At 39.3% G+C, this 23,281-nt stretch overlaps 1 protein-coding gene across 1 annotated transcript in view; it reads left to right on the plus strand.

Annotated features, from left to right (window-relative positions):
* Window positions 1-22,277: 22,277 nt before the first annotated feature.
* Window positions 22,278-23,281, plus strand: part of gabrb4 (gamma-aminobutyric acid type A receptor subunit beta4) — a 143,683-nt gene continuing 142,679 nt past the window's right edge. The window contains exon 1 of the mRNA XM_063010974.1: window positions 22,278-22,999. Coding sequence (XP_062867044.1) covers window positions 22,920-22,999 — 80 coding nt within the window. The 5' untranslated portion in view covers window positions 22,278-22,919. The remainder of the gene's footprint in view (window positions 23,000-23,281) is intronic.

Below are 23,281 nucleotides of genomic sequence, written 5' to 3' on the forward strand. Positions count from 1 at the left end.
CAACCAAAAGTATAACCAGCCAACAGCGTCCTGTGACCACTGATGAAGGTCTAGAAGATGACCAACTCAAACAGCAGCAATAGATGAGCAATCGTCTCTGACTTTACATCTTCAAGGTGGACCAACTAGGTAGGAGTGTCTAATAAAGTGGACAGTCAGTGGACATGGTATTTAAAAACTCCAACAGCCTTGCTCATACCAGCACAACACACACTAACACAACACCACCATGTCAGTGTCGTATGTGTGTGTGTGATTTGGTCACCCACTGTCCCTCACCTGGTGGCAGGTGTGTGTGTGTGCATAGTGCTGCTAATGTGCAGCTCTACCTGTGCTCATCGTGAGGTCTGGGAGGGAGTTAAAAGTCATGAATGATGGTTGTTTTGAATTTGCTGAAGAATTGGGTCCAAATGTGGTGGTATTTGGTGCAATGGGTGAGCCTCTCTTCTCGGGGCAGCCAGTTCCCACACTATAAAATTTAATAGAAGGCCTTTCCAAAAGAGTACTGTATTAGCTGCAAAGGGAGGGCAACTCCATATTAATGCCCATGGGGGCATTCTTATCCAGATATCATGATTTACTAGGATAGAAATGTTCTAGAATATTAATTAGACATTAATTTGTATTGACTAGCAGTGATCCTTCACCCTGTGCGGACAAGCGGACCCAAAGTACAGCACCAACAGCATCACACACCAGTCACGTCACCAGTCTTTCTTAATCTAGGTGTCCAACATTCAGTATGTTTTATTTTTTGTATGACTGGGACTTCATACAAAATTTTTTGTATTTCTGTGGCTGATTTTACTGTCATAAGTACACAGAATATAAAACATTTTCATTTCACCATGTATATCATGAAAGTTTTGAGTACTACAAGCTTTGCTTGGCCCCCAAAATGACAATATATGATGGAATCAGTGAAACAGGTGCAATATACATGATGTTTATTATTAATATAATAGTTAGGTATTATACAATTACCATTAGCTCTCCCTTTAACAAATGAAACGACGTTTGCAGTCTCTCAGTCACCACTGATGAAGTGCACAGTTATACCGTTATACTGAGGTATGACTCCACTGATTGTACAACTTGATCACTTGATATTTTTACGCCTCCAGCTTGCTTCGGTGTTGCTGGTATAACGTCAGTATAGCAATTAAACGGAAGTATTTTCGCACCAGTAGTGATGTCGCTTAACCGTTTGCTTTTTTTGCAACAACCGTGCCCTGACAAACTATATAGCATAAAGTGTTTTAATCTGTGTTGGAACAAAAAAAAAGCTTCTAAACTGCCGCTCATTTCTTTGCTGTTTTGTTCATTTTTTTCCACCATATCAAGAAAACCTCTCATCTGTAAACACTGTTATGCTAACGTTACCTGGTTAACAAATGAGCTAATCTGCATAGCGCTCCATAGTGCTTTTAGCGGCGAACAATATTATATGATTTGCTGCCTATTGAAGCCTACAGCTGTTGTATTAACCGTGTTATTGTATGGCGGTACAGTCGAATCCGGTTAATTGGACCACCGGTTAATCGGACCAGCCGCTTATTCGGACCAAATCCTAAAGTACCGAAACAAATCCTATTATGTATGTGTTATGTTATTCGCTTATTTGGACCAAAATTCCGTTTAATCGGACCAAAGAACGTGAGAGCGAATAAGAAAAAGAAGCCACAAGTCGCCACTTAGAGCGGATGCAAAGCGGGTCAGCGAGATATGGGAGGATTCCTGGGCTCCCCGGGAGAATTTATGCTTTTATCAAAGGTCAGGAAATCCGAAAAGTTGTGTTGACAAGAGCAAAACCAGCGGGAGGTGAGCACGCCCACCACTTTCTTTCCCACAACGAAGCACCCAGTAGCCAGCAGCGTGGTTATTGGATCCATCTGCATCTTTAGTAAGAACTTTTTTTTTTATTATGCTTCGCATGCTGAGTACCTATACATTGTGTTGTAGATCGTTTCGAAAAACTTGTTTGCACATTTATTTTTCAATGAACAAAGTTCGTAAGCAACAGTAGTTCTTGTTTGTACGTTCGCTATACGTGTACAGTGTATCGCACAATAAAGGTTTAATAAACATTTAATATGTTACATAAATTATAGCACGTCCCGTCTTGTAACATAGGGCATGTTCGTGTAATCGGACCAGCCGGTTATTAGGACCAAAACGATCGCGTCCCGATGTGGTCCGATTAACCGGATTCGACTGTATATGAAAAATCCATACCGTACAAGGAATCAAAGCCGGTATACCAAATGTACCGTCATACCACCCAGCTCTTCGTCCAGTGTTTATTTGTGATGCCATTATAAATCAGTAATTGAAATAAATTAATAAATACAGCTTAATTAATAAATAAATGTGCCGCTCGGGTGGCACAGCGGTAAAAACACACACTGGAACCAGAGCTGGGATCTCGAATACATCGTATCGAATCTCAGCTCTGCCTGTCGGCTGAGGCTGAGCGGCCACATGAACAACGATTGGCCTGTTGTTCAGATAGGCGGGACTAAGCAGAATGGGGGCTCTCTCTCTCTCTCTCTCTCATGACTGGTGCAATTACGACCTCTGCTGGCTGATTGATGGCACCTGCACAGAGATGAGAAAATAGTGCACTCAGGGTGTGTCTCTCCGTACACAACGCTGAGCTGCACTGCACTCTTCAAAGTGTAGGTGATAAGATGCATACGGCTGCTGCCCACATGTCGCAGGGGGCATGGGTTAGCTTCGTTCTCCTCAATCAGAGCAGGGATTGGCATTGGTGGAGAGGAAGCATGATGAAATCGGGCAATTGGACGCGCTAAAAGGGAGAAAAAGGGGAGAAAATACATAGACAAAATATATTTTTTTAAATTATAAATAAATGTTACAAAGTATGATATGATGTAAAATTTTTAATTGTATTATGCAGTACGCTTGTCTCAATGCCTTATGTTTCAAGGCATATTTGTTTAATTTGCTCTAGATTGTTGAAACCTTTCTGTATAATCTTTTTTATATTATATTTAATATATTATTATATTTCTGAACCTGTGTATGGTTGGCTGGTTAAAGCCTTCAGCTCAAACGACTGTTGGTAACAAGCCATTGAATCTAAATCAACAATCTACATGAGAAGCAGTTGTTCTGATTTGTAGGGAATAAAAGATAAAGGACTCGAATGGTTTACATAAAAGAATGGTATAAAACATGGTACAAATATTACTATAAAAGTGCAAATGAAAGAGGAGACTCAGCGAAAGGGGGATCCTAAGTGCGCCCCTGTTTTCCACGTCATCACAGCCCTCGGTGGCGGTTATTCCCCTCCCTTTTCAATCTCCATCCCTGTATGTCTCTCTTAGGATCTCTCTGTTTTGGAGTATATTTGCTGCTCAATCCCCCCCACCTTTCGCATCGAGATTGATTCTTTAGTGTTTCCCTGCTCTCTCTTTTTTCTTCCAGTGGTTTCACTTTTCTTTCGAGCATCGGCATAATTTCTCACATCTTTCACGATGTGTATTTATTTAATTAAAAGTTTTATTTCTATAAAATAATAATGTATACATTTATAATGTAGCATGTGAGATGTGGACATACGGTATATCAGGTACATATTTCATAAGATGGGTAGTATTTGAAGTGGTTTAATCTTTTGGGATATCTACCTCTTTTCTTGCTTTTCACCCATTATCTCTTCTTTAATTCTTAAATACGTTGAAAGGCAGCGCTCTCTGAATTTTAAAATAGCTCTTGCTCTATTGTTCTGCCTTTCTTTCTTGTTCTCTCAACCCCTCTTTCTCGGGAGTACCAAATACAAGCTGCAAGCAGTCACGCAGCTGTTTCCATGGCAATATCTATCTGTGAGAAGGATTCGTTAACCCTTTCTCCGATTTTTTTTTTTTTTGCCCACGTAGTCTTGCATGCAGGCAAACAGCTCTCCTGTTATTTTCAGCCAGCTGTTCATCCTTCAAAAAACATGTATTGCGGTACGCATTTTCACTCAAATACAGTAGCTTGTATCAGAAATTAAACTACACACCTCACATCTTATTTAGAGTGGCTTCATAATGCTATTATGTAAATGAACCTCTCATTTGGTTGCCAGTCTTAAATCACCAGCCAGTCTTTGTAAACAAATTTAACAAGATTCCAATTTTAAGACAAATCAACTCAGATCGGTTGTGCGAGGAAAGGCCTAAAGGATTATTCTCTGGTCCAAATGAGCGTATGGGGGAATCAATTACCATCCTCTTTAATTCAGTGTAACCAGCCAGTATTGTTATACAGCCCCAAATATGACAAAATAGGGAGAAATACTTTATCCATTTTACCAACCACTTTATCCTGGTCAGGACTGAAGTGAATCTGGCAACACCATGACACACTGTTGCCAAACTATCAACACTACACACTAATTCACAGTAGCCAATTCACCAGCTGTCTGGTATAAATACAGCACATACACGACACTAATCCATCCCAGTGCACCACACAGTCACCACACAGAGCAAGTTAGAGCAGCCAGTTCACTGTCTGTATATAACTGGTAGTGCTAATGATCTACCAGTTCTGTCACCTTCAATTTCCCTCTGCTCTTGCAATCAGCGCTGACTGAGGGCGGAACATGAAGTCCAGAACATGCCTCCTCCTACAAGAAGTCAAAAAGCCATGCAAAGACATCAACCACATTGTTTCACAGACCAAGGGCTGTCATACAAGAGTCATACATAGTCACTACTGTAGCAACATCACCTACTTAGACACACCCGACTGTGTCTGAAGAGGCCAAAAACTCACCAAGCACTAAGTAAGTTACCAAACAATCTTGGAAAAACATCTAAAGAGCTACAAATGTCTTTAACATCAGCTTAGATCAGTGGTATTAATGAGATGGACTAGGCAAAAATAGGTTTCATTGCAGAAGAGGAAGAGGAAACTTTTGTAACCAAGAGAAAATCATGACTGCCAGTCTGACATGGTGGTGACCAAAGATTTTGAGATAATGTTCTATTTTTACATTAAACATTTTAACCATCTAAATGGTTAAAATGTTAAACAGCAAGAAGCAAGAAGGTCCTGGGTTCAATTCCCAGGTTGAGCAATCCAGGTCCTTTTAGTATGGAGTTTGCATGTCCTCCCCATGTCTGTGTGGGTTTCCTACCACAGTCCAAAGACATGCAGTCAGGTTAATTGGAGATACAAAACTAGCTATAAGTGTGCTTTTCCTGTGATGGACTGGCGACCTGTCCAGGGTGTTTTCTAGCTTTCGCCCAGTGAATCGTACCCACCGCAACCCTAAATAGGATAGGGCGGTGGTAAAACAGACAATAAATGAATAAGTGCCATTGAAGGTGGTTTATATTGTTAATTACTTGCATTACAAGGTTGATATAGCTGTTTCATATTCATGTATTTTATATTTAAGATTAGATTCTTAATCTGTCAGTGCAGTGTTGCAGCTGTATGTTTTGCCATGATATTGGTCATAGATCTAATATGTACAATAAAATGTAAATGACTATTAGCACCTAAGAAAGCTTTTACTAGTAATTAACATAATAAATAGGGCAAGTTATGTCTTATAAATCACAAGCATCTTATAGTAGAGAAATGTGTATCCATTCAGTCCAGTGGCAGGTCCAGCTAAAACGCTGGTGTCCCAGTGACCTCATTTCTTCAAGGTTAAAGGATGCAGAGTGGCGATTGGCTTTGTCACATGACACATAGCTGTCACATCAGGATTCATAGGTGGAACACCAGGAGTGATGGGAGGTATTGATTAGCACATGGGTAATTGCATTTGTAAGAATCAGACCAGCACCAATATAATAGTGACATAAACAAGAGAAATATCTGAAATGGTAGACACTAGTAAAAAACAGAAAGATTTTTTTTAAAAGTACATGATATTGACTATATATTATTATGTTCCCCTCCCCAATATAAGATCTAAAAAAAGTGTGAATTTCTACACAAATTCATTATAAAATGTGGTCTTTTCATCTTTATTAAAGTGATTATAATATACAACCACTGCTTAAACAACATAAAAACTATTTTACTTTTCATGTGTCTATAAAACACAGTACATTGACTAATTATACTTTGTTAAATATGTAGAAAGCAAAACATTAGTTTGTTGATCATGCTATTTTAAAACCATGGGCGTTTTACAAGATTCTGGAATGTGTCTGTGGGAATCTGTGTCTATTCAATCAAAAAAGGTCAGGCAATCAATTCTGCAATTAATTCTGAAGGTGTTAAGTAGGGTTGAGGTCAAGGTTTTGTGCAGACCACTGAAGGTCCATTCCACTAACTCTTCTTCAAGTTACTCTATGCATAATGACATTTATATTATTGTTTTTATACACCTGCTAGCAATGGGTGTGACTAAAATTAACAATCAGAAGGGATGCCCACTCATGTTTGATTAACATCAAGTGAGCTTAAGGTTTCATATGGTTGCTCATACATCTTAAGGTTAGTGAGGAGGAAAAAATAAATAAATAAATACATGATAATAATGATACATAATAAATAATGATGTGATTAGTATCCCCCGAAGAGACTAATGGACAAAGGATCTCCAGTTTTTCTACAAATGCTTTAAAAAATATTTAAATATTTAAAAACAATGTTCCTTAAAGAAAAATCAGAAGAGATTTGTATATTTCTCCCTCTACAGGGCATAGTTTTATCAAATGATTCAAGAAATCTGGAGGATTTTCAGTGTATTAAGGGCAAGCCCTTTGGCAAACCTTTGTCAAGCACTACAATACAGAGTTACATGCACAAATGCCACTTATAACTTTACTGTGCAAAAAAGAAGCCTTATGTTAAATCATTTCCAAAAGTGGTGTTGAGTTCTCTGGGGCATCTGGGATGGACCATCACACAGTGAAAACATGTATTTTGGAAAATCCATGTGATCTGGATCAAAGACTGGATCATCTAGATTGTTATGAAACATCTATGAATTTTTCAACAAGACAAGGCATGGTTAAAGAAGAAGGCAGTGCAGGCACCGTATCGTCTTTTAAGTGTTGTGAGAAGAAATTACATTATTACAAAGTGGTAAATGCTTTACTGTCCCAACCTTTTTGGAATGTGTTGCAGGCCTGAAATAAAGGAATGGAGGTTTATTAACAAATGAAATAAAGTTGACCAGACAATAAAATAAAAGTCAGTGTAAATTTTGGGTAGTATGTGTTAGTTAATATATTTAAAAACTTGCAGAGTGGAGAGTTGAAATTTTAGATTTAGTTAGTTTAGCATAGATTCTTCTTTACAGATTATGTCACAGTATCTCAACTGGGTTAAGGTCTGATCTCAGACACAAATGTTGTTTTCTTGTTTATTTTTTTATCTGTTTTGGGTCATTGTTATCTTGCATTATCTAACATTAAAAAGCTTTAAGTAGTTAAGCACATTCCTGAATAAGATTTTGATTCATTTTACATTACAGTTTACACAGTTACAGAGTCATAAAAGTTTAATATGTGGGTGAAATTCTACTAAATACAATTCTTTACAGCAGTTTTGAATTATTCTGATATGTCCTTGTTTTTTTAAGTATCGAGTCCCTGAAGCACCATCACAGCCCCAACCCATCATGCTGTCTTCACTATGTTTGTAGTTGAAATTTAATTTTACATAAAAACTATAGCTGATGTTTTAAATTATTGATATGTAAATAATAAAGGCTGTGAGGTATGAAGTATGTAGTGGTATTCTATAAGAACACTAGCAAACGTTCTCTCTCAAAAAACACAATTTATACTTCAGAACACAAAAAACAAACATCAATCCTTGATTATTAATTAATCAATTTATTTAATTATTTATTTATTTAACTATTTTGGCACAAAAACTGACATTCCAATACAAAACAAGAAGTTCTGTGTGTTTTACAGTAATAAATTATATATGCTGCCCCCCGTGCCGACTCCCCTCTCAGACACAAGTCAGCAGATAGTACCTGCTAAGATTCAAACCCGCTTCTCAGAGGTGGTGGACTAGCATAATAGAGCACCACTCAAGCACCTTAACTGGTTATTAAATGCATGTAACTGCTTGTAAGAAAAACTGAACCCCCATTGGGTAGAACCCCCTCTTTACTCTGAGAACAGACTCACTCCTTTGTGGCACAAATTTCACAAAGTGTTAGAAACGTTCCTTTGAGATTTTGGACCATGTCGACTTACACTTTCATGCTACAAAACTCCTATTTAACCACATCCCAAGGTGCCTTTTTGGATTAAGATCTGGTGACACTAAGGCTATTAAAGCACACTGATTTCCTTGTCATGCTCATGGATTACTTGTGTTTTATGTCATGGCACAGTGTCATGTTGGAAATACCAGTTATAGGATGTTTTTCAGTTTTTATCATTTAAATGATGTTTGACTGGTAGTTGAGGCACAATATGTGGCAAAAAAATCCCCAAATTATTTCACCAGCACCAACTGGCATGGTGGATTAATGGATTCAGGCTTAAACCCAAATTGTGAGCCTACCATCTGCATGTCAGAGCACAAGATTCATCAGTCTAGGCAACGTTTTTTAATCTTTAACTTTCTAGATTTAGTAAACCTGTGGTTTGTGTCTGTAGCCTTAAATTTATGCTCTTGGCAGAATAGAACATGATGTGGTCTTCTGCTGTGGTAGACTATCTGCCTTGTGTTGTACTTTCTGAAATGCCTTTCTGCTCATCGCTGTTGTAAAGGGGGTTATTTGTGTCATTCTCCTCTGACATTTATCAAGAAGACATTTCTGCCAGACTGCTTCTCACTTTTTTGTACAACAAGGCTGTTGCACATGAAATTTCTTTATTTTCTTTCAGTTAAGTCATTTCCAGTTTCCACCTGCATTTCCTGCACACTCTACATTTTTTTCACTGGCCTGCAGCAGATTCCTACAGAGGAAAAGTAGGAGACTCCTGATTTGGGCTTCCCTTCTTTTAAAAAAGGTTACTAATCTCTTTTGAGCACCCAACCACTCTGACAGCAGTGCTTAGACCTAAACTTTCCAGTGGTAAGACTGGACATCCAAAGAGAACACAGAGATTAATACAATGTTAGCATTAATTGGTCAAAAAATAATACATTTTGCACTTTAAAGCTTTCCAGTCACTGTACACAACTTATACACAACACAGGAGGGAAAGACACACAATAAAGAAGAAACAAGGGTTACATACACAGAAAAAGTAGGACCACCAGGTGCACCCACTCCCTAATGACCCTTTATTTATCCTTAAATTGCCTTATCATAATGTTGCTTAAACCACATTTTATCTGCAGTACACCCCCCTTTCCAACAAGTCTTATGGCAGTGCTGAGACTCAAACGTCCCAGTAAATGACCAGAGTTAGACTGCTGCACCACCCAAACCCCCAATTAGCACTTTTTCACATATTTTAATCACCTTGTCTGGCCATAATATAGACCGGTTGCCAAAGCATGTCACCTAAAGTGCCTTTCTAAAGTGCCTATGGTCTAAAAGAAGGTACACCGACTTACACAGCTGTTTGGCTCCAATGCACTTTGACTTAGGCAACAGCTTTGCTGTCCCAACAAACAGGGTGGTACAAAGACATACATTTCATAATCAAGTAAAAGCAATCATATGGGAAAATAGTATGGCAAAAGTACACATTTTTACTCAGTTGAAGGTATAGAGATAAAAAATATAAGAATTGCACTATTGTTTCAGTTTTTAAAACAGTTGAAAATAAATAGGTAACAGTTAAATTTTTTATTAGTATTAATACAGCAAGAAGGATGACTTAGTGTGTTCATGTGGTATTCTATCTCTACCTCCCACAATTATGCTGGTAAATATCCCCCCCCAACAAGTCTTATGGCAGTGCTGAGACTCAAACTTTCCATTGGAGAACCAGAGTTAGACTGCTGCACCATCAGAACCCCCAATTAGCACTTTCTCACATATTTTAATCACCTTGTCTGGCCATAATATAGACCGGTTGCCAAAGCACATAACTTAAAGTGCCTTTCTAAAGTGCCTATGGTCTAAAAGAAGGTATTCATACACTATGGCTTAATTCCATTAACTGAATACAATTAAAATGAGTAAGAAAGGATGAAAACCAGCTGATGATTGTATGTAGCATCTAATTCAAACAAGTGAACACTTTATTCTCAAAGTTGATGTGTTAAAAAAATGCGTAAGTATTTGAGTTTTACAAGGGCCAAAGTATGATGGCTAGACGACTTGGTCAGAGCGTCTCCAAAACTGCAGCTCCTGTGGTTCCTGGTCTGCAGTGGTCAGTATCTATCAAAAGTGGTCCAAGGATGGAACAGTGGTAAACCAGCGACAGGGTAATGGGCAGCCAAGGCTCATTGATGCGAGTGGGGAGCGAAGGCTGGCCCGTGTGCTGCGATCCAACAGACGAGCTACTGTAGCTCAAATTGCTGAAGAAGTTAATGCTGGTTCTGATAAAAAGGTGTCAGAAAACACAGTGCATCACAGTTTGTTGAGTATGGGGCTGCATAGCTGCAGACCAGTCAGGGTGCCCATGCTGACCCCTGTCCACCGCCGAAAGCGCCATCAATGGGCACGTGAGCATCAGAACTGGACCACTGAGCAATGGAAGAAAATGGCCTGGTCTGATGAATCACGTTTGCTTTTACAACACGTGGATGGCCGGGTGAGTGTGCGTCGCTTACCTGGGGAACACATGGCACCAGGATGCACTATGGGAAGAAAGCAAGCCAGGGGAGGCAGTGTGATGATTTGGGCAATGTTCTGCTGGGAAACCTAGGGTCCTGCCATGCATGTGGATGTTAATTTGACACGTACCACCTACCTAGGCATTGTTGGAGACCATGTACACCCTTTCATTTTTACTAATTTGAAAGTATAAATGTATAACAATAGAAGAAATACACTATTGTTTCAGTAGTTATAGTTAAAACATAAATAAATAGGTAACAGTTTTAATTTTTATTAGTATTGTTTTAATACAGCAAAAAGGATGCTCCAATGTGTTTGCGTGGTGTTCTGGAGTACTTTCTAACTCCCACAATTATGCTGGTAAGTGAATTGTCTACTTTATATTCTGCTGCCTTAGGGTCTCAGGTAAGTCAGTGACTGTGATGCCTTGTACTTGTTGTGTTCTTGCACTTGAACCTGATAAAAAGCTAAAGGTTATTGCAGACTTAAAAATAAATAAATGACTGATTGTGATTGGCTGTTATTAATTTAAGTCTTCACCTTGTTAAGAATAATTCATTCATAATTCATAATTTATTGACGTTCCAAAGAGAACACGGAGATGGATACGCTGTTATCCTTTAGTGGTCAAGTGCAGTTTTACTGGGAACTAAAAGTTCTACTGAAATTAAAAAGCTTTCCAGACAGTCACTTTACACAACTTTTACATAACACAGGAGGCAAAGACGCTCAATAAAAAAGAAACAAGGGTTAAATAATTAGGACCACCAGGATTGTCCACTCCCTACTGACCCTTTCATTTATCCTCAAACTCTCCTATCATGGTACAGCTATAGCTTTAACCACATCCCCCGTGCCGTATATTCTCACTCTACGATGCAGGCCAGGGAGCCATCTAGGGCAATTTGGCAACCTCTGAACTCTGGGACTGAGAGAGATGGTCTTAAACAGGCATCGGAGTGGGATTTGGTGCACTCTGGTCCCAACTCATTTTTCAGTAGGTTGAAGTGATAAATCTGATGCATTTCCCCCATCTGAGTGCACTACCTTATAGTCTACATCCTACATGGCATCTCTTAATACAAAGGGACCTTACCACTTAATGAATAATTTTAAGGTGGATGTGGGAAGCAATACAGTGACCTTATCTCTAGGAACAAATTTGTATAATTGGAGCAGCTATCGCAATACTCAGACTGTGTTTCAAGGACCTGGAGTTCATGTTTTCTCAATAAGTGTTTTAGTGCATACAACTTTGCTTTCATGTTTTAAAATATATTGTACCTTTTTTTGGCTGAGGGTCAGACCTTATTTCTTTTACTACATCGAGCAATCCTCCACACACACCCAAGCCATATAGGTTATATTTTATCAACAAAACCAATTTCAAAAATACTAATCTGTAAATAAAAACATACAGCAATAATTTGCTAATTATTTATAACCTGTAACTTATTAAAAATAATACAAAGATGAAATGTGGTGATAGGTATAATGGTTTTATTGGTTTATAAATGCTTGTACAGTGGTACCTTGTAACTTGACGTCTCCTAAACTCAAAATCTTTAAAACTCAAAACCCTTTGAGGAGAAATTTGTACCCTTAAACTTGACGTTTCTCTTTTTTAAAATGTATTTATTCTAAATTAACAATGAACACCTGCTTTGTTCAGTGCTTGGCTTGAGCGGTGCGGTAAAACATCAAAGTGAGCATATGAGACGAATCTGCATTTGTGTGGAATAACCACATCAAATCCACTCTGAAAGCATCCACATGTATCTGTGTTTAGCTGGATTTTCCTCCTGTTTCACTTTTAAACTAGTGTTATAGCTCAGGCTGCTAAGAAACACTTATCATAAAAAAAGGTTAATGTGACTTAATGTATTGAAAGAATGACACAGGAACAGAAACCTATCTTAATTATTACTGCTCATAAGTTCATAAGTGTCAAAAACAACCCCATTATTTTACATAAGCCTAAAATATACGCCGTTCCATAGGACCACAGAAAGCATTAACAGGTTTCCCATACATCCTTATGGGAAAAAATACCTTGAAACTCAACGTCTTTAAAACTCGACACCACTCCCAGAACAAATTGACATCGAGTTTCAGGGTGCCACTGTACTAAATTTGTTGGCTACAACGTTTCAAAAAGTTTGGACTTTTTCAAAAAGTTTGGAAAAACCCGTCTGGAGTGCAGGCAAACCAGTCTAGCACCTACACTCTCTTACTATAAAGCCAAATATAGAGAATATGGCTTGCCACTGACTTGCTGAAACAAGCAAAGGTGTCTCCAAAAACTACATTGTCTAAATGTCAGCATATAGTACATATAGTGTAAGTATGTCTCTTCATTAATCATGCCCCTACATGTGCAGGGTACCCATACCATTATCACTTGCTCACCCCCATACCATGACACACTTGACTTTTGAATTTTGCATTGGTAACTATTGGGATGGTTCACACGGAGTTTCTTAGTTGTCCAGAATGTGGAGTTTAGGGACGTCCTAGACAGAACACGGAGACATTTATAATATCTAAAGGCAGTTGTAGCCAAGCGGTTAAGGTACTGGACTATTAAGCAGAAGGTTGCTGGTTCAAACCCCACCACTGCCATGTTGCCACTGTTGGGCCCTTGAGCAAAGTCCTTAACCCTCAATTGCTTGGATTGTAAGTCGCTTTGGATAAAAGCATCTGCTAAATGCCGAAAATGTAAATGTCTGCTTAAGGTGTTTCAGCTGCATCAGTTTCCACTTAACACACACACAAACACACAAAGGAGGCAAACACAATTAATTAAAAAATGAGGGTTAATTCATCTTCTAACTTCCCTCTCCCACCTGCCACAAATATATATATCCTGTCAATGCAGATAAAATACAACTACTGAGCCACTTACTGGAATAATCTCGAAAAAAAGAAAAATATATCAAATATATTATCCCCAATCATTTGAAGTCTTAGCACTTACACTGGTTCTTGTACTGCCATACACTCACCTTGTTTTATGAACAGCAATAAAATGTATTAGAAAAGGTTTTTAGACATTCAGGTGATTTACTGGGGCTTTGTCATTGATTAACAGTAAGGAGGGAAAAAGACAAAGTGTCTAAAAGCCAGCTATGCATTTAGCATGCTTTACTATTTATATCAAATAAGTAAAAGTGACTTAGGAGTTTTTATGACATTGGGTTTTTGTGAGTGTGTGTAAATGTGTGTGAGTATGGGAGAGAAAAGAGAGAGACGGAGTGTGTGTGTGTGTGTGTGTGTGTGTGTGTGTGTGAGAGAGAGAGAGAGAGAGAGAGAGAGAGAGAGAGAGAGAGAGAGAGAGAGAGAAAGAAACAGAGAGTGAGTGTGTAAAAATGCATATTTTTGTGTGCGTGCATGTGTGTGTGTGTGTGTGTGTGTGTGTGTGTGAAGCAAAGCATGTAGACATACCTACACCTCTAGGGCTTCTTGTGTTTTCAGCTCACGAGCCAATCAGCACAAACAGATCCTGGTCAGGTGACTGTAAGACAGTGAGTCATAGTATTCCTGAATTGACATAGAAAGAAAGTGGAGTGCTTTACTGGGGACTGCAGAAACGGGGCACAGAGGATCTTTCTGGCAGTGTGGTTAGGCTGACTGGCCTACAACAAACAAGGATCAGACCCAGTTTACCCATAATTAGATCTTTCACGAAAAATTTGTATAACCTGCCTGAAGGAGGATGAATTGCATTTCGCCATGCACTGTGATGAAGATGGTTAAAGTGGCAAAACACACAACTGAGAATTTGCTGAAGACTTTTGTAACCACCAATTCTTTAAAACTAGAATTGGATGACAACAAACTACAGTATTTATAGGCCTTTATTTCCTCTAACTACAAAAGTAAACACTCACTCACTCACTTATCCGCTTATCCTAATCAGGGTCGAGAGGAATGCTGGAGCCTATCTCAGCTCTCTATGGGCGCTAGGCACACAGAAACACCCTGGACAAGGCGCCAGTCTATCGCAGGGCAGACACAAAAACACATTCACACCTTTACACACACGTCTAAGCAATTTTAGTATCTCCAGTTTACCTGACTGCATGTCTTTGGACTGTGGAAGGAAACCGGAGCTCCCAGAGCAAACCCATGCAGACACAGGGAGAACATGCAAACTAACACAGAAAGGACCCAAACCGCTTTACCTGGAAACCGAACCCATGACCTTCTTGCTATAAGGCTACAGTGCCACCCACCGGGCCACTGGGTCGCCCCAAAAGTAAACTCTCAGAGTTACTTAAACTTAGACGGGAACTGGGTTTTATAGCTGAATAAGACAAAATATCTTATAATAAAAGATTTTGAGACATCAAAAAGCTATTTTTATTATTTTATTTTCTTACTGTATTGCTGTCTTAATAGAATGTCTTTTTTTGTTGTGTTTTGAATGAACATTTCACTTTGCTTACTGGTTCTAAATGTTAAACCACTGTGACAGGAGTCATGTATTCATTTTCACTAGCTGGGTAGGACTCTTCTCCAAGCTACCAATGCCAATACAGTGCAAGGCAATTTTTAGTACTTATTACACCTAGGGACAAATAACAGTGGCAAGTCCACCTGCTGCAATTTAATATGCACCTTAAATACATGAATGAGTAAAAGCAACTTTGGGAATCTCTTTATATTATCCCTAAATAAACTAATGATGTAGTTTTAGGGTTATTTGGATTCTATAGAAATAATTATTTAAACAACAGAAAGTGTGTATGTTAATCTTACAACGTATAATGTAGTACAGGGGGAGTCAAAATTATATTAACACCAATGGATCTATTCCCCGCGAAATGTGTGTCCAAACTGGTACTGTTGCTCGCTGGTTTTTGCGTGTTGAACATGATAGCAAACAGGTTGAGACTGTCCTGTAAATCATCTTAGAGATATGAAGTATGTTTTGTGATTAAATGATTTCTGCTATTCAAGTGTTAACATAATTTGGACTCACTCTGTATTTGGGGGCGGCACGGTGGCTCGGTGGGTAGCACTGTCGCCTCACAGCAAGAAGGCCCTGGGTTCGATCCCCAGGCGGGGCGGTCCGGGTCCTTTCTGTGCAGAGTTTCCATGTTCTCCCCGAGTCTGTGTGGGTTTCTTCCGGGAGCTCCGGTTTCCTCCCACAGTCCAAAAACATGCAGTGTGTGTGTGTGTGTGTGTGTGTGTGTGTGTGTGTGTGTGTGTGTGTGTGTGTGTGTGTGTGTGTGTGTGTGTGTGTGTGTGTGTGTGTCTGTCTGCCCTGCGATGGACTGGCGTCCCGTCCAGGGTGTTACTGTAGGCTCCAGCACACCCAAACCCCCCCCCCCCCCCCCCCCCCCCCCCCCACACACACACACACGATTGTAATTGGATAAGTGAATAAGAAAATGAATTAATGCATTTATTTGGGTTTGAATGTGTGGTGCATCAAGATTCAGTTGAATCAGACATGTTTGATTCATTAAGCATAAATCAAACACCCCATCACTGTATCAGGACTGCACCAAATACACATACACAAGATTTGAGGCTCAGTTCTTAATGATTGTTGAAAGAGAAAATATAAACATCTTTCATTTAAATACATTGTGTGTCTTTATACCACACCTATTGCAGTAAAGGTCCATAATAGCAAAAAATAAACCGGTTCAGGCCTGCATTTCTACAAATAAAGCAATACATCAAGTAGGAAAGAAGGGGGGGGGACTTAATTAGCCTTCTCTAACAGGAATGAGTGACGTTTCTAATAAGAGAATTTGCTGGCAACAAACAAGAAAACATAGCATAGCACTTCTAAAGCACACACTTTGCATTTTCTTCCAAGTCAGCATAGAAAATTGCTGCGCTTAGTGTAAGATTCAATTTTACCTCTTGATTGCTTTTAGGTTGTAGAACATATGAATAGTAAAAAAGGCTTTAATTTTTTTTCTGCTCATCAGTATGGATACGATATTGCACCAGGCAAGTGAAAAATTGAAAAGAACAAATAGGTCTTACCCAGCCACCTACTATACCAGTTTATAAAAAGGAACGTTCTCTTGTAGCCTTCTAAAGTTCCTTTCTCTTTCTAAAAGAAAATAAAAGACGCATTTTGTAACTTTATTACAAGTTAAAAAGGCATAAACTGTATCTGGTGTTCCTTATGGACCTTCCAAAAAAATGGTTCAGTCGAACAAGCACTGCATTCTGTATTTTATCCAGTATGCATCACTATCATAGCTGCCATTCTAATTCATTAGAGTAGATAATTGTGACTGGACAGCCTAGAGCTTGCAGTAAAGCACATTAATGTAATGAGACGACCATAAAGAAGCCTCTCATTGACAGTAGAAGGTCATACAAAGTGTGAGGCATAAGTTGGATATTGAGCAATAAGTCAACAACATTCCTTTCTTCACACTTCACAGCTCGAAAGACACAACGCCTACTTTTTAAACCATGGGCAACAGGACATGAAGAATAGAAATTATGCAGTATGTTAGAAACTACACAAAATTGGTAATGACATATAGACTGTAGGTAATGATACAGTGGAACATAGGTGAGATATGTGGGTTCAATAAGAAGTAAAAGAGTGCATATGGAGTTTTATAGAGGCTGTGAGACCCTGAACTCTACAGTATTAAACACATTTGGAGTGAACTGGTGTGTCAACTGCAAACCAGACCTTCTTGTCTAACATCAGTGCTCAACCTTCAACAACATTTTCCCAGAAGAATAAAGTCTGTTATAGCTGCTAGACGGAAGGACACCCCATATTAATTAATGCAAATTACAAACTAGCAATATCTTGTGTCCACATATTGTGTATATAGAAATTCAAACCATAACAAAAAAGAATCTAAATGATTCTTGTTTTAATTTAATTAAAAGATGGCAACCATTTAAGAACCGTGTAATAAAATATCTGTTAGAAAGCCGTTTGTTCATGAACGAGCCTCATTGTCTCGTATAATTTCCATAGATTTAATTCGACATGATTCCAGAGCATAAACATAACATTTAAAGTGAAGCGCAGTGCTCAAAAGATGCATATTCATTATAGTTGGCACGCTTTATGGTACATTCATGAATATGCATGTGGAATGAAGCACTTGCGGCCTGAGCAGATAATAATGAACTGAAATCAGAGTCCAGCTGATTAAGACTTTATCAAGATATTGATGAGACTGACAGCGGACTGACATTGTTTATGGATCAGTTAGTTTTAAAGCTTTTTGCAACTGGTGCAGTCTACCTTGTCCACACGGCTCAGTGATGCATAGAAAAATTAAAACATTCATTAGGTTCACACAGCTATATGCCAGGAAGCATTAAAGGGCTTCATTTGGGTGTGGCAGATCCCTCTAAAATTTTGTACTATCTGGTGTCTGGTATAAGCATTAATTTAAAAAAAAAGATTATTTAACCAATTTTTCATATGTCAGTCGTGATGTACAGATTGTAAAATTATTACATACGTCAAGCATGATTGAGCTGAATGCTTTGAAAAAGTACTCGTGGCTGAATACATAAGAAATGCTCATCACAAATACCAAGGAAGTGGTCTAAAAATGTTATATGGCTAGATGAGTCACCCTTCACCATAATTTTATGATGGGTGCATGTGTAGCATACATGAACAAAATGCTTGACTACAGTGAGGTCATAGGGCTCAGTTTTTCTGTGGGTGCTTTTTGCTGGCATGGTATGGGTTCACTTGCTCCTCTAGAGAAAAGGTCACTATATATTGATACAACTTTATTCTGACTGATTACCTTCTCAGTGTGATAGAACATCTGTATCCCAGTGGGATTATCTTTCTTCAAGATGACACCCACAGTCACAGGACATGAAGGGTTACTACAGTACATTGTTTGATGTCTACAAGGTCATTTATAATACCAGCTCTTAACCCAACTAAACGACTTATAGGAAATGTTTGACTGATGGTAATTGTCATAATCAAAACAGCAATTTATGAAATCATTACAGCTTCAAGGACTTGTAGAATCTCGAGCAAGGCACATTTGAACTGCCATAGCAGCCAGTGATCACCCAACACATACCTAAACACTTCATCTTAATTTTTCCGTGAATTGAAGATAAATAAAATATATATTTTAAATACTTGTACAGCCCAAATCTGCATGCAAAATCTGTGAAGTACTAGCAAAGTAGGGAGGTACGTGCCATGCTGTGTAAGACTACGTATATGCTTGATTAGTAAACTGCTGCTGTCCAAGGTGCTAACTAGGCGGATTAGATGAAAGCTGTCCATGGTACTGACCAACGAGTTGTCTTTATTGCGAATCGGTAGCATGTACAGTACATTCAACCCGTTTAAGTAAAATCATCTGTACTAGAGTCAGTAATAATAATGAATGTCCTGTCAAGTATCTACACGGTTAAAATGCCTTGAAAGGACACATATATACATACTTATTAAGGTCTTGTTGCAATGGGTTGACTTAAAAAAAAGACAAGTCGTGACTGACCCCTATTGTTATGGTCCTCTGACTGGAACAACAAAATCAATCATTTAAAGGCAATAACAAGCATTTTGTTAGGTCTAACATATGGGACTGAAGTGGGCATTTGGTTTGATAGCCTATATACTGTAGAGGAAAACAAGTTTGGTATTCAATATACTGTAGTTCTGGAACATTTAATTTCTGGTGCATATTTGCTTTAAATTGACAAACCTAATGACTTTTAAGTTGAGTACTTGTTATTTAGATTTCCAACATTGTTGTACTATTTTCTATTTTCCATTTCTAAATAGAAAGCACTAAGTAACCCCATTACCATCCAACAGATTGGTAACAGAGCTGGTGATAGCATGTTTGATGGTTATAAAATGTATCCCTACCTCCAGTACATATGTGTCAACACTGTTTCAGCCATTTGCTCATTTTCAGGTCAACAGGTTGGAAACATAACTGACAGTAACAAGGTTGAAATACTGTTTTCATTTTTTAAATATAAATTGTCCTATTTGGTACAATGACCCAGCTACAATAACACACTACACTGTAAGACAGTACTGATATCTCTAACCTTATATCAATAAGGGATTTTAGTTGGGACCATTACTTTTGGATCATAACACTGTAGTGATGGATTAGGCTGGAGTCAGACCATGAATGAAACCCACTTTGAGAGGGGAGATGCTGCAAGCATGCAGGCAGACATTCGCCGTTTGGCCCCGCTGTCCTGCTTTAGCTGCTTCAGAGGCCTTCTGCATCAGCGCTCGCAGCGTTGCCTAGCAACTGGACGGCAATCTGCAGAAAGCCTCATCTTGTGTTGAAAGGGAAAACACACTACATTGCTTGTCTTGTTTGTAGGCTTTGAATGTGCTACTATTTTCTATCTAGAATTAATTGACAAAATCATTTTTACATGACTGGGTACATGCATGAATTGTGATTGAGCAGACACTGTACACTGTAACTATAGGCATTATATAGGAATGTGTAGAGCTTGTAGCTCATTTCACTTAGGTGTGGAAAAGTGAGATTGTGGCAGTAACATAGTGAGGGGAGCTCTGCATGCGCCCAACACCTGCCCCTTGTATTTACAACACAGAAGTAATCATTTTTGTCAGTAATACTGTATGTAGATATTTTCTTCTTTTAAAAGCATTATGCACAGTTGTACATTAAACACATTAGGATTTATAATACACTGTTATTGTACATAACTTTAATCAACAATGTAGTGACATACTTAATATGACACAGAAACAGACCTGTTGCTGTGTGGTGCCTATTCTACCAGCTCTACCACCATATAATAATACATTGGTTGTTTGGTTATAATGGGTCCAAAAAAGGTATACAATGTCATTGATACACAGCACCAGTGTGACTGGTCTTGACACATACACAAACTACTGTACAACAATTTTATTAAAGTAAGTGAATAAGTGGGTAAGTAAGTAAGTAGGCTAATCAGTAAATTAAAGCCATTTTGGGCGCCACGGTGGCTCAGTGGGTAGCACTGTCGCCTCACAGCAAGAAGGTCCTGGGTTTCGATCTGTGTGGAGTTTGCATGTTCTCCCTGTGTCTGCGTGGGTTTCCTCCTGGAGCTCCTGTTTCCTCCCACAGTCCAAAAACATGCAAGTGAGGTGAATTGGAGATACGAACTTGTCCATGACATTAAACTTGTGAACTAATGAATCTTGTGTAGCGAATACCTACCGTTTCTGTCATGAATGTAACCAAATCAGGGGCGTAACTACAGGAGGGGCAGGTGCACTGGGGCTCATGGCGTGGGTGGGGGGGTGTTAGGGGCAGCTATCATCAGCATATACAGTAAATATATGAAATTTGTTGAGGGGGCCCAAAAATTTTTTTTGCACTGGGGCCCATGAGCTCCTAGTTACCCCACTGAACCAAATTGTGTAAAACATGACGTTAAAATCCAAAATATTTCTTCTTTTTCCTAGGCCTTTGTCCCGTTCGGTTACGGGGTCGGCTCTCGGCGGATCACGATCTGGCACATTGATTTGGCACAATTTTCACGCCGGATGCCCTTCCTGACACAACCCTCCCTTTTTATCCGAGCTTGGGACCAGCACTACAATGCACTGGTTTTGTGCATCTAGCGGCCAGGTATCTATAGGACAATTCAGTGTTTCCAATTAGCCTGGTGGCATGTTTTTGGACTGTGGGAGGAAACCGGAGCATCCGGTGGAAACCCACGCGGACACGGGGAGAACATGCAAACTCCGCACAGAAAGGACCCGGACCGCACCACCTGGGGGTCGAACCCAGGACCTTCTTGCTGTGAGGCGAAACTGCTACTAAAATCCATAATAAATAAATAAATAAAAGCCATGTCACTGAGATGGTTCGCATCTGAAAAAAAAACCCCAAACAGAATCATAAACGTTCGTTTTCAATGTGTATCAATCGTCGATTCTGAGTCGACTCAGATTCCAATCCTAGCATTAAAATGGTGATCACCTCTGAATCTTGGAAATTTGCAATTTGTAATGTTGTAAATGGTATCGGCAAGCTATAAAGGTTGCCTCCTAAAACAAAATAATACAGGTGCCCCTGCGTGCACCCATATTCACTTGGAGCACCTGCTGTTCTAAAGGTGTCTGAACGGCCCTGGAATGTGGTGTGTGTGAGTGTGTGCTGAAGGAACAGCCGGCGCATTTTAATGGGTTGCAGAGTAAAGCAGGCAGCGCGCGCACACACATCATTCCCAAGCGATACGGCACGCGCGAGCACTGTCGTCGGTTCGCTTTCGTTTTTTTAATTTCTTTTTCTGACTGAAAATATAAAATGCCGAATAACTTCAAGCTGAAACATGTAAGTTTTGTTTTTCGGTCCTAATTTTCTTATTTTCGGCTGGTGGAGGCGTTGAAGCTGTAGTGTGTCATCGCTCGGCCGCTGTTTCTTTCAGAACATGTTCTCCTCAGAACACATAACGGACTGAGAGCTTCGACGTCGACTTATTTTTCGTCAAAACCTGGACTTTTACCTCATATTTTTTTTTATTCTTGTGGTCTACGCTTTATTTTGTGAGTTTTATGCGGAATTTATGGGTTATTTGTGGTTTTTGGTAACTTCGTAAAAAAAGGCTAACTAGACTGCTAGCTCTACAAGCTCTGACGTCTGTCTGCATTACATTTTAGTGCATTTTGTTCTCTCACAGAGGAGAGCCTCCACCGTACAGGCTGCGGGTTTAGTTTTTTTATCCACCTGTTTTAATTTTTTTACCCCACATCACCCAACGAAACAACCTTACCTTTACTACTAACAAGCTGAGGGGGGGAAAAGGAGGAAAAAATCCTGTAAAAACATCGTGTGGAGCAAACCCCATTTCCCAGCACAGGGACCATGGCTCCTCTGCAGCTCCAACTCGGGAATTAACAGCAAACACCACACGGTTGCTGCTCTCCTTTTTTCTTTTTCTTTTTCTTTTTTTTTTTAGTTGTTATCGCAGTTTTTTGGGCAATTTTGCACTTTCCGAGACAAGAATACTACATCAAGATGTGTGATGTGGTGGTCGAGAGGCTGTGTGACCTGCACGGATTTCCATAACCAAGGAAAAAAACAGTTGGACCCATTGAAACCCATTCTCTGCTGTTTTTTGCTGCAGGGGTACAAATGTATATGGGTTTGATTTAAGCTTTTTTAGCCCCTTTGCTCCCACTCCCGTTCCCCTTGGATTTTTCTTATCGTTTTGGACCACAGGCGGTTGGATTACTGAAGGCAACGGATTGGTGGAAATGTTGGGTCCTCACCAAGAAAAACTATGTGGAATTGTCTCTGCTCTGACGGTCTTGTCGTCTGTCTGCTTTTTACAATGGTAAGAGAATGCGTTTGAATAGCTTGTCACACCAGGCCAAGTATAGGTATTAGGAATGGCCGATGATCCACTTGTAGGGGCCACATTGTAGCCAGTGCTTGTCCATCCATCCAGTGGCGTAAACACTACAAGTGTGTGTGTGTGTGTGTGTGTGTGTGTGTGTGTGTGTGTGTGCGTTCATGTTAGCGTGTGATTTGACACTAACCACCACACGTCCATCTCCACACGCGTTAATCACAGAAAACCACACAACATGGGTTATTATATCTTCATTCATTTATA

The sequence above is a fragment of the Trichomycterus rosablanca genome, chromosome 16 (genome assembly GCF_030014385.1).
Source record: "Trichomycterus rosablanca isolate fTriRos1 chromosome 16, fTriRos1.hap1, whole genome shotgun sequence".
Lineage (NCBI taxonomy): Eukaryota > Metazoa > Chordata > Actinopteri > Siluriformes > Trichomycteridae > Trichomycterus > Trichomycterus rosablanca.